This window comes from Vicugna pacos, chromosome 6, assembly GCF_048564905.1.
Source record: "Vicugna pacos chromosome 6, VicPac4, whole genome shotgun sequence".
In the NCBI taxonomy this organism is placed as follows: Eukaryota; Metazoa; Chordata; class Mammalia; order Artiodactyla; family Camelidae; genus Vicugna; species Vicugna pacos.
In genome coordinates, this window is record NC_132992.1 from 54,792,739 (window position 1) to 54,806,326 (window position 13,588).

Consider the following 13,588-nt stretch of genomic DNA (forward strand, 5'->3'; position numbering starts at 1 on the left):
TCCCACCCCCTGCAAATGTAACTATGTTCCTAGAACAACTTTGGTTTACCAAAGTTAGGTATGATATAGCCAAAAAAGGGATTAAAATGATTTTTTAAATAATTCTACTATATACATTTTACAATTGTATAAAGAATTAAGTAAATAATTTAAAATAATAAATATACATTAAAATCTAGACTATAATCTAGACATGAAAAGGATGAGCAGTCAAGAGAGGTCCCCTCCGCCTGCAAGGATGATATGAAAGCAAAAGATCCAAATCTCTGTGCCATGTCCAGATTTCTATAGCAAATTTATCAGAAAGGCAAAGTACTTCAGTAGCACTGATGATGCCAACCATCTGATAGTAAAAATACAATGTTTGGCTATTAGATTGCAAGAAATGGAGACTTAAAAAAATTTTTTGAAGCAACATCTTCTGGAATATATAATTAGAAATCTGAAGGTAATTGAACCAGTAATCTTTCAGAAAACTTCTTTCACCTAAAGTACAGTTGAAGAGAGATGTTAAAAAAAAAAAGCCACATAAACTAACTTTACCAGTTCTGTGCACCAAACTTGTCCCTTTAAAATACAGATCAACCAAAAATTCAATTATCTTAACAAAAAAGAAAAGGTTCAGTCATGCTTCCAACCTACTAAAACAATAGACTTAAAATTTAAAATACAGATGCCTTTGTCCAAAGCTTTGAGTTTTTAATATTATTCAACACTTGATATATATTATATATATCCAAGCAATTCCTTACCCGACCAACTTCCAAAAAACAAACAAAAAGGAAAAAAAGGGATCCCTCTAAACCCTCGGTACCTTTGGATTCAAATCAAAAAAGCTGTAATACTTGAATCGGAGCAGCAAGGCCTCATTTTCCTTCACATCTTGTTCCATGAGAGATCTTGAGGAATCAAGCCACCTGGACAAATTAACAAGAGCAGTGGAACAAAACAAGACAGAATTAGTATTTCTACTTTATGTGGATTAAGAAATTTTTAAATTCTATCTATATTTTAAAACTTACCCTTGGTTGATTTTTGCTTTGTCAAGAAGGGCTTGAGGCTTGAACATTTTCGCCAAGATTTCTGGTGATGTTATTGGCTGACTGACAGCAAGTATACCAGGGTTGCCTTCCGACAAAGCACTGTCACCAAACCAAGCAGAAGTTGGTGACAAGGGGCTTCCATCATGAGCATCGTAAGTAGGGGTCATTGTTTTACTATAAAGTCCTGGGCTTGAATATATACTTCCTAATAAATAACATGAAAAACAGGTAGTTAAGTATTAAGTATAGTACCTTAGTTTTCAATAATACATGCTATAATTATATAAAGCACACTGTGAAACACAAGCTTCGTTCTGAAAGGGAAAACTTTAGTACATTATCTGTCTTGAAAACATGTGAAATTAACTTTACTTGTGTAACATTAAGAGCAGGTAATAACAAGGTCAAAAAATAAAATTAAGTTGGTAGAAATTCTAGGGGAAACAAATCAGTTCAAGAGAGTTAGAATATAAGTTAAGGATATTGCTGAAGCAGACAGACCAACACTTTTGTTTTTAATTGTGCCAAGGCTCACCTTTCAGAGGGCCAATGTAAAGAACATCAGTGCCTATAGGAAAGGAAAGAAAGGATTCAGAAGGTAAAGGAAAGGCAACAATAGAAGAAAGAAACAAAGAATGAAAATGAAGAGAAAATGGGAAAGGGAAAAAACAGATTTTTCCTAACTGTGAATCATAAACTGAAGTAAATATTGCAAGTGGATTTAAGAATAAAGAACTACAGAGCCATAACCTAAGTAAAACAAGTTTGTCCAATTCAGAACAATGAGGTTCTGCTCTAGTTACATGAAATCACCATGCCATGTTTTAAGACAGCTCAATGTAGCTGACTAGATTCACATAAATTAAGAGAATAATTTTATGTTGATGTTTTCTCAGTGAATAGCTGAACTGGTCTCAAAAGATTTACAAATAAAGTGTTAAAAGCAAAGGGATAAATAAAATTTTGCTCTAGAAAGACGCTAAGAAAGGTACATTTTATAATTAAACCCCTGAAGGTACGGATATTGTCTTTTTAATTTGCTTCTTCAGTATTAAAGGCCTAGGCATATAGTAGAGGCTACATGAATTAGTCAACTGATGATCTATCCTGTCATTTAAACTACAAAAATTGAGGAGATTTAAATTAAGACTTTTTTTTAAGTTCAGAATGACATTAATAAAAGCACCCCCCTCCAAAGTCCTAACTCTATTTATTATATTTTGTCCTCTAGCCACAATTCTTAAAAAGAAAATGTTCTAAAAGCAACTTGTATTATTTAACAAGATTCAGATTCTACAACTCATTTAATGCTCCCCAAAACCCTATTATTCTCATTTTAGAGGAGCAAACTGAGGCCCAGCTCAGTTGGGCAAAGAATAATTCTGCTATAGAGAGTATACATGTAAATAAAGTTTGGGGAAACATCACCTCCTAGGCAGAATCTTCTGTTAATTTCAAAGACCTAGCAGATTAAGTCTTTTACTAAACATGACAGAATACTGAAAATTCATTCCTGGTATGATGAACTATAATTACTATTCAAAACTGAGTAAACTTAGAACTGACATTTTTCCTTAAGAAGTTTCTAAAACAGAAAATATATTCCCCTAAATTACACAACATTTAATAGAATCACCCACACAATCAATTCCCCTCCCTATTACTTTCCTATACTTTGTATAACCTATGCTTCACATTTGATCAATTCACTGTTCCCATTTGTTCTTATTTTGTTAGGCAATCTGTGGTAAGAGCTTATTTAGTGTTCCCAGCAACCCTATTATTCTCACTTTAGAGGAGCAAACTGAGGCACAGAGAAGTTAATATACTTGTCCAGTGTCAAGAGCTAGTAAGTTGCAGAGCAAAACTATAAACCAGCAGTCTGAGTGCAGCTAAGCACAGTGCCTCCTGGGTACTGTAACTTATTACTCAGGTCATTCCCAACTGGTATGCATTTATTCGTTGTAGAGTTTTACTACTGATGTCACCACTGCCATTGCAAACAATGCCTTCCAATAAACACTTTTGTACTTATTTCCCAATTTCAGCAGCACTGCTGGGTCAGAGGGTATGTGCGTTTTAAATTCCTTTTAAGCCTCAAGTTCAGTGACAATCCCAACTAGCCTGTTACCCTGATTGTCCAATTTAAACTATATTTGAAGCAGAAAACGAATACAAGGTAAGATGAAGGAGCATATGTAGTCAGCAACAAAACATGAGTCTGCTGAACAATATGAACGGTAACTTAACTGTAAGAATGAGAAATAAAGACTTAAACAAGCACTACAGTCTCGGGCCACCTATTATAAATATTAAAAACCCAATGTAACCTAATAGCTTCTGAGAGTATTCCTATATTTTAACACAGTAGAATCTGCCTCATAACTTGGTTATTATATTTATTCAGATCCTTTTTAAAACAAAAAAGTATACTAAAGTATTTAATACACTTACAAAATTTTTCAATCAAAATATCTAGCTCATACCATACTTAGAAAACAAATTACAGGTGAATTTTAAAAATATGAATGTTGACATTACAGATAAAATATAGAAATATGAAGTAATGATAAAAGTACTAAAAGGAAATACAGAATTTCTATAATACTTATAAAGACTTTAAGAGTGATAACCAGAACTAACAGATTTGATTACATAAAAATATAAAACTTTAGTATAGCAAACAAAAGACCACAAACAAAATTGAAAACAAAATGCCAGTATAGGGAAAATATCACATCAAAAGATTAATATCATTAAAACAAAAATATAGATAAAAGAAAGTGGACAAAGCCCATGATTTGAAAATTAATAGCTTAAAAAAAAGTTCTGATATTTAAAATGGTAAATTCCAGCTAGGAAAAATGGCATGCTGCATGGTGATTCTCCTGAAAGTGCCAAGCAAGTCAAGTATTGATTACTTTCTGTATTACTTTTCCTTTGTCTAGCCGCCTTTAAATTTTCTTAGGGAAGCTCCTAAAAAGATAATTTTCTATTTCTATTTACATAATAGATCCTGAAATTAGTAATTTGCAAGTCAGCACTATACAGTAAAGTTAATTCTTGGAAAAACTGTTTCCCCCAGACATGAGATCAACTTGACTAAAGTCTGAGAATCATTAATTCACTAATGATTCTTTACCTACTGAAACATTACTTTCAAAAAAATAAGCTTTGTTGAAGTATAATTTACACACTTAATATTTTATCAAATGTTCCTATTAGAATTAACAAAATATTTACTTTAAATATTATAATTTGAGAGATGATGTTACATAATGGTTAGAAACATGAGTGCTGCATTTGAATCCTAGATGTGTCCCTTATGAAGCTTTGTGACCCTGGGGAAATTATTTAACCCTTGTGATGTTCTTTCCTTGTAAATAAAATGGGGATAATGCCACCAAAATCATAGGTGTTTTGTGAGGATCAAATGAAAGACAGTGTATGTATTAAGTAAGTTATCATTGACTGAATATATGTATTAAAAAATTATTAACCATGGTCACACTGAAATGCTCACAATTCAAGAAGCTCAAGGGAACAAAGGGAAAGTGAGCCTGTTTCCTTCTCAGTAAAATGAAGATTTCTCCTTATCACACCCTGCAGTAGAGGAACATCTGTGAAGCACTGAGCATAGTGTCTGAAAGCCAGATGTCATAAACTGAGATATATGGACTTGTTGCTATTTATTATGGACACAATAAGCAACTGATCGTATTTCTCAGTATTTGGTCCAATAATTGACTAAAGTGACTGACAAATCATAAAAGGAGACAAACTAGGTATTTAATATTTCTTTTAAAATGAATCAAGTTACTTTTCACATGTGTATGGGACATTTTCCCTACAGGTCATCAGCCCTCTCCATATCACTATCTTTGGGTACTTTCTTAACTCCTCAAGTGCTTTTAATTAAACTGCTTGGATATAGACAACTAAAACCTATTTTTAAAAAAATTCCTTCACTCAAATGCAATCACTTCAACAGGGAACCATATTCGGTATCTTGTAGTAACTTATGGTGAAAAAGAATATGAAAATGAATGTATGTATGTTCCTATATGACTGAAGTGCTGTAACACCAGAAATTGACACATTGTAAACTGATTAGACTTCAATTAAAAAAACAATCACTTTACAGACAAAAGAAAGCCCAAAGTGTATGATTTCATTCATATGAGGCTCAAGAACAGGCAACACTATTCTGTGATGAGAGGCAAAAAGTGGTTACTTGGGAAAAGGCATGCGAGGGGCCTTCTGGGGTTTGGTATCATGCTATGTGCTGTATCGTGTTCTGGGCGGTTACAAGATGTATACATCTGTAAATATTCATCTGTAATTTAAAATCTGTTCACTTTACTATGTGTAACACCTCAGTTTAAAAGAAACCCATAGTTACTTACTCTTAAAGATCTGTAGCTTTCCCTCATCATAATTCATCATCCTTTGTCTTCCAATTGTCTTTTCTCAAAGCACTATATAAAAGTTCTCGTTTGCAATTCTAAAACCAATCCTGCCTAATTTCAACCACTCCAAATCATCCCATAAATATACTTTTCTATGTAGTTCTTCATTTTAAAAATGAAATGAGTTTCCATTCACACTAAAAACTAGCTGAAAGCAGAGACTGTGTCTACTATCAGATTCCTTCATCAATATTTCATCAGGTCTAAATCAGACTTTAAAATTAACCTTATTCTAATGGCAGACACATTCTTTTATTTTATTTTACCTCTTTAATCTACAGGCTTCACCCAATGCCTGCAACCCTTTCCCCTCATTCCCTCCTCCACATTTTACTAGAATTAAATTTGATATTCTTTCTAAAATAATGATTTGTTCATTTTGTAACATATTCAGAAACCAATGACCCTACAGTGCACTCGTCTAAATTCCTCGGCCTGACATTAAATACCCTCCAGTGTGATCCTGAAGTTCCCGGAAGGTCTTGCCCATGCATTGGCTCAACTGGTTTATTTACACATCTTGTACTTCTCCTTTGCCAGAATGTTCTTTGTTAATATTATTCTTTCTGCTTTGATTGCCTTTTCTTCCCTTCAAAATCCTAGCCACTGGAATCCTAGCTAATTCACAATCTGAATGTACCCTATTTGGAATTGTTTTGTCTTCTGAATTCCTGTAACATTATTTTCCACAACAATCATCTAATATTTATAGACTACCTTCTTAAATACAGTAACTACTTAAGGGTAAGGACTCTTATTTCTTCATATCTCCCAAATGTGATCAGTACATGGGTACTGACGTAAAAGTTACAAGGTATGTGACCTTAGACATTCCTAAACTTACTGTGCCAAATACCTTTATTATTGTATGTGAGTAAGAACATAATCCACTTCAGTGGATTGCAGTGAGAATTAAATGAGTTTCCACAGGTGAAGTATATGAACTAGTTCTAGGCATACATAAGCTCTATGTTCAGTATTTACTTTTATCACCATCATCCTCATCCCAGAATTTTAAAAACCAGGAGTGAACTGGATTAGTAAAATTAGTTTACATGTTTGCTTCAGGGATCTGTCCTAAGAAAGGGATTAGTAAATGTATGGCCAGTGGAAACGTGGGAAACTATAATATCCCAGGACTTAAGAACCATGTAATATAATTAATTGGTCATCTAGCTACTCAAAACACACTGCCTATTTATGTTCCTGCTGGATGCCATATGCTGAGTTAGGTCCTGGAAACAAAAAGATGAAGGGCAGGCTCTTCATGCAGGGAGCTCACAATTATTAGGGGAGAACATGCAGTATAATACCGAACAGAAAAGCCTAGTGACTTATGACAGAAAGATACCTCATTCAGGTTAGGGAGGTAATGGAAGGAAATCTGAGAAAGCTTCTTAAAGGAGCAATACCTTAAAAGGAAAAAGGTAGAGAGGCACTAAGAGACCTGCAAAGCATAGAGAAGGCTTTAAACAACCTGATGGAAGTAATAATGTCTTAACTAAATAGCAGTGGTTTTCACAAAATACCAAAAACACAGAACTAAATACTAAAAACTCTCTCATTTCCACAAAACAAAGAACTGAGTCCGGTTAAGGTACTGTATGTACCCTGTTGACTGTTTCTGAGCAGAGAACCAGTTTTTCTTGATACAACTATTAACACGTGACATGATGAGCTGCAACGACACATTCCAGTGATTATTTCAAGACTGAGGGAAAAGATGCTCAAGCAGAGTGTTCTTTAACGTGACCAGTCTCCTGAGCCACACAGCCCGTTTACTTCACTATCAAAGACACAGGCATACAGTCCCTGGTTCTCACACTGAGCCCCTGCTTAGTCAAAGCCTCACCTGATCCAGGAGTGATAAGAGGCCCCTCTAACTCAAGGGCCTCATCTTCAGACTGGTCATCTAGCTTCTTCTTTTTTTTCTTTGTTGGATCTCTGGGTTTTTTCAAGAGAGAAAGCTCTTCAGGGTGTCTGATATCTGTTAAAATAAGAAAATACTATTTTGCTAAAATAATGGAAAAATTAAAAACTTTACACTTGGTAAATCCATATTTACTAATCACTTTCAAGATAAGAATTTGTAATTTCCTTCTGTGTATGTGTGTATGTGTTTTGTCAGATATTAAAGCCATGCAAAAGACTGTTTCAAAAACAATCTGCCAAAGCACTCTTAATTCAAAACTATCCAATAAATGTAGTTACCTCAAAGTAGAAAGGTAACAATCTACTAGGGTACAGAAAAAAAATTAGAACTCTTGTTTACATATTTTTAATCCAAAACTGTAAGAAATTAATGTTTATATGATAGCCCTCATTCATTATGTATGTCATAAGTTACACAAGATTCATGAAGTAAATGTAAATACTTTCATATCATTACCAAATCTCAAAATTTTAATGAACTCAAACTTTTCTGCTATGATATTGTGAATGGCTCCAAGTTTCTGTGTTTATTTATGTTATTCTATTAAAGAACCTGATGAGCAGCAAAATGGTTACACAGAAGTAACAAAAAAACCCAAGTAAGTGTATATATTTTTTTTTACATATTACATATTACATACCATATCCATAAATCACAAGAATGGTTAAGAAGTCAGTTCCCTCCCAAATTGAGCTAAAGATTCAATGGAATCCCAGTCAAAATTTCAACTTACTCTTGAACAAGTTGACTGTAAAATTTATAAGGAAATGAGAACAATTCTACAATAGTGAAAGCAATTTTTAAAAAGAAGAAAAAGTTGGAGGACTTATCCTACCCGATTTTAAAATATCATAAAACTACAGCAATCAAGACAGTGCAATTACTAAGCTGAAATAGAACAGAGCGTCCCAAAGCAGCCCCAAATATAGGTGGTCATTTATTTTGGACAAAGGTGACATGGCAATTCAAGGGAAAACAAAATCTCAATGAATTGTGCTAAATGAGAGATTCATATGCTTTTCAAACAGACCATTAGCCCTCACATAACACAATATCAGAGTTTTACAGGGGCAGCTTGTACCTTCAGGAACCCACAGTATCCACCACATTCAATCCAGTATTACACACTCAGGAAGATTTTTATCTGTAGGGGACCTAAAACTAGGATGGAGCACACTGCTGCAGACGTGCTGAGGCACAATTTGAGGCAGAAGCACACAGCTAAACTACCTGGATTCAAATCTCTGCTCCACAATTTATTAGCTGTGTGACTTGGGCAAGCTACTTATTAGCCTGCCAGCGTCCAAGTTTCCTCATCTGTAAAATGAGAATGATGCTACCACAGGAAGTTGCTGTGGAAATTAAATGATTAATACAGGTAAAGTTCCTTGCATAGTTCCTTACACATAACAAGTACTTCATAAGTATTAGGTATTAATGTTTTTCTGTAATTTTAAAAATATATAATCATGGTATAAATTTGGAAATTATTTTAAAAATATAAGCAAGTCATTTAAAACCTGTTCTTGAAAAATGGAGTATGATTATGTGAATCAGATCATTTTAACAGATGTATACAATTATGCAAATATACAATTTAACCATCTTCTAACACTGTGCCCATTATAAATAATGGTTCTTTAAACATCTATATACATATTTTTCCACATTTTATTTCTTTAGAAATTCACTGAAGTAAAATTATTGGATCAACAGTTATAATGATTTTAAGGCAAAAATGGTACAAGGTGGGCACTTTTTTTTAAAGCTTTGCTTATTTTTAAAACATTATGTTTATCTCGTTTTAATTTACATTTCTTTAATTACTAGTGATGTACATTTCCTCATGAGTTTTTAGCCATTTTTATTATTGCCTTCCTTTGCTCATTCTTCTATGAGGTTTCTCCAAATCACTTAATCTGCATATAAAAATCAACATGGTAGCAATCACTGCAAACCACATTAAAATTTGAAAAAATTTCATTTTATATATACCTTGTCCCATGTTTAAAAAAGAAATCCAAATCAATTTTTTAATAACTATATGGGTTTTTTTTATTTGTTTTTCTGTTGGTTATTTGAATTTTACTATTAGGAACACTCTGGTACACATTAGGTTTTTGTTTGTTCTCTGTTTTACATGCTATTTTCTGGTCAATGTTTTTCTAAAACATGAAAACAGAATTAGCAATAAAACTATCCTGAACAGATATGTTACCAGGGAGTAGGTGAACATAACTGCTCTTTATTTATTAATAAATTTGAGCTAAGTACATCTTAAGTGCTAAACAGCAAAAAAATCATGTTAAAAATAAATGCTTGTTCGTTAAATTGTCATTTTCTTAAAAGATTCCAGGCATATCTTTTTAAAGTTAGAAACAATACAGCATACTCTTTAGCGAAAGTTAAAAAATTAAAAATCAAAGATTTTCTTCAGTTTTGTATATTCGAATTGAGATAGGCTGGGACCTGGATGCTTTACCAGAGTACTTACACTTCAACAAATGTCCCCTGAGCAACAGAATACAAAGAAACTGTAAGGGACTAAAAATAACTGCACACGGGCAGTGGAGGCAGTAAGATACAAAACAGTAAGATACAAAAAGGCCACAAACCAACCAATTTCAGAAGTGTCCAGAGCAAAAGCAGGGTACTGCACATGATTCCTGCACATAGCACCAATGGGGTAGGCAGACCACCTAAGCCACCCCTCCGTCGTGACCCACCAATCCACCTCTAGCTTCACCCTATTTAAGGAACCAGCCCACTCTTCTCAGACAGTGAGCAAGAGAATCCGTTACTTGTTTTTGCTCTCTAGCACAAGTCCCAATAAAGCCTCGCCTGAATTCCTTGCCTGGTCCCTCATCAGCTTCTAAGAGTCCAAGGAACCAAGCCATAACAAAGTTAACCCATTTATCCTTGAAAGTAATTTTGGGGGTTTGATGCAGTAGCACTAACTGATATGATTATGTAGATTCAGAAACTCAGAAGATACTTTAAATATATCCTTTGAGCTATATTTATCTAATTAATAGAACTGAATCATTTCCTGACAATTTTTAAACGAAACAAGTTAATATGCTAAGAGACCTAACGATTTATGGGTTGCATTTTCAATTCTCAGTGTACTCTCAGTTTTAAATGCCATCATTGCCATGTTGGGAGAAAATAAAGGCCTTAGAAAATTCCAAGCTTCTGAATAATCACTTGTCCTCTCTGCTTCAGTATTAGGTGGGGGCAGGGTGGTGGCGGTCATCTCTCTCCACCCATTCATTTCCCCAAAGTAAATCATATACTGGTACAGCATAAACATTTTAAAAAGTATATAAGGACATACAATTAATCATGCCTGTGAGATATGCCATGTTTCTATCACAATTCACCACAGTCAAGCTGAGTGCGAGAGGAAAGGAACCATGTATAACTTGGAAAAGCCTCCTAAGTGGTCCAGTATGTTCCTTCTGCTTGAGAATCACTGCACTCCATGATTCATCCTTTTGAGATTTTTGTTCCTAGGTCATTTCCTGTCTGCTCACAAACCAGCTATTAATGTTAATAGAAGAATGTGTATTTTGAACTAGCTTTTTGGTCAGTCACAAGCAGATGAAGCAGCTCCTAACTATATGTGCCTATCAGAATTGCTTGTGAAGTTAAAAATAATTACAGTAAAAACACATGCTTAGGCCACACCCCCCAGATACCCTTAGTGACTCAGGGAGGGATTCAAGCAGCTTGCTTTATAAAAGCTCTAGTGAGGGATGTTAACCAGACTTGTGGTGATCATGTCACAATATATACGAATACTGAATCATTATGTTGTTTGAAACGAATATATTTTTGTTTGAAAATAATATAGTGTTATACATCAATCATATCACAATTTTATCGGTAATTTTGATTCCAACTTCTCCTTGAGAACTAGTAGCTTACAGAATGGGGAGCAGGGAGGAAAACATCTTATTTCTCTAATGATAGGTAGTTCTATATCGTAACAGGGTAGCCACTGACTACACATGAAGACTGTGAGTAAGTGGTTTTCATTTCATTATAAAAATAACAAAGTGAAGTAAACCTACCCATCCACATAAGATACTATTTCACTAATACAGAAATTTAGGACTTACATATTTACTGTGTTTTATATCAAGAAGAAATTAGTGAACTTAGGAATCTGAATCACACATGTAAGCGTGGGCTTGGTGAAGAGCATAAGTAATTAAACAAGGTTTAAACCAAAATAAAATACACCTAGCGGACTGTGAAATACAAAACCTTTGAAATGGGCATACCAAAATACAATGCTATCTTTCCTTTATGCTAAATCTTATAGTGCAGTAATAAAGATATGCTAGCATTTATGAGTCATTATACAAAGCAATGATCCAGGATCTATTTATAACAAAATGATATATTACATAGAAATAAAATTTAATGTTTAAAATCAATATAATGTTATCAAGTAGAATTACAATTCTGGTGGAAGATAAGACTACATAAATTATATATATAGCTATGTAATATATATAATACGTATATCTCAAAAACTATGGGGTGAGGAAGTGTGGAACTAAGCAGAGATGGGTTCTTTGGTAAAATAATAATCAGATTTTAGTTTAAAAACAAAGTTTTCATTGGGAGTTCAGGATTTGAGGATACTACTATACATAAAATAAACAGCAAGGTCCCATTGTGTATAGCACAGGGAACTATATTCAATACCTTGTAATAGCCTATAATGAAAAAATATCAAAAGGAATAATATATTTCATATCTGAATCACTATGCTGTACACCAGAAATTAACACAACCACTGTAAACTGACTATACTTCAATTTAAAAATTTTTTTTTAAAAAGAGCAATGTTCTATTTTTCCTCCTATGTCTACAGGTTGGCTGGGGTGGCTTTGATGATCTCAGCTAGGCTCAGCTCAGCTTGGATGCAAGGTTGGGTTGGGGTCAGTTTCTTGGACCAGTGGGCTGCCTGTGTCATGTTCTCATAGTCAATGGTGAATCTAAGTAGACAAACCAAACTCCATAAACATATTTCAAGCCCGCTGTGTAGCTCTTCTTTTAGTATCTCATTAGCCAAAGCAAATTACATGGCCAAGTCCAAACCAAGGGTTGGAGAATACTATGGTCTGGATGTCTGTGTCCCCTCAAAATTCATATGCTGAAACCTAACCTCGAAGGTGATGACATGAGGAGGTAAGGCCTTTGAGAGGTGATTAGGTCAGGGGGGCTCCACCCTCATGATTGAGATTGGTGCACTTTTAAAAGGGCTCCAGAGAAATCCCTCGCAGTCTGCAAAAGGCTTCCACAACAACATGACCATGCTGGCACCCTGATCTTGGATTTCCAGCCTCTTGAACTGTGAGAAATAGCTTTTTGTTGTTTACTAAATAAATAAATAATATAATAAAGTGTTCATGAGTTTCTGGTTAAATGTCTGTTGCACTTGTGCACTTACTTTCACTCCTTTCCAAAATCATACCAAGAAGTAAAAGAAATAAAACGTGAACCAACAAGGAGGGAAAGGAGAAAAACATCAGATAAGCAACATCAGGAAAATGTTGAGGCAGAATAGATAGGAGAGTTAACAAATGACTCAGCAAAGTGGACACACAGAAAATCAAGGTATTTGCAGAAGATACCAATGGGAAACACGCTGATGCCAAACATCAAGCATGACCAAGTACTGAAAACAGAGACATGAAAAATGAATCCTGTCCAATACTGGATTGAACCTACCCCTTAGATATACACACCCTCTAGGATTCCTTAGAGGAGAATCTCAACAGCCCTAGGGAAAAGATCTTTTAGAGATACTGACATTTGAAAAAGTTTGCTCAATATCTAAATACCCTACAGAGGGGTGACAAGCTAAACTCCATTCAACTAGGGCTTCCTACTAGGTATCTATATGAATGGACAGTCAATGATTGACAGATATTACAGAAAGGACTCTGTGGTAGATAGAACTCAAGAGATAGTTTCTTAAAATTCCTGTCCCTGGTTATACAATCATATACTAACCTAGGTACTGCTGTGACTTTGCAAATGGAATTAAGGTTACTGATCTACTGATTTTAGGGTGATTATCCTGGATTCTTTCAGTGGGTCCAATGTAACCACAGAAAGCCTGC

At 34.3% G+C, this 13,588-nt stretch overlaps 1 protein-coding gene across 2 annotated transcripts in view; it reads right to left on the reverse strand.

The window, feature by feature from the left end:
* The window catches only part of FERMT2 (FERM domain containing kindlin 2), a 73,376-nt gene that overhangs the window by 20,524 nt on the left and 39,264 nt on the right, over positions 1-13,588 (reverse strand). For both annotated transcript variants that reach the window (XM_072963079.1, XM_072963080.1), the window contains exons 4-6: positions 7,365-7,499; positions 1,023-1,248; positions 815-917 (exon numbers count right to left, since the gene is read on the reverse strand). In XM_072963079.1, coding sequence (XP_072819180.1) covers positions 815-917; positions 1,023-1,248; positions 7,365-7,499 — 464 coding nt within the window. The remainder of the gene's footprint in view (positions 1-814; positions 918-1,022; positions 1,249-7,364; positions 7,500-13,588) is intronic.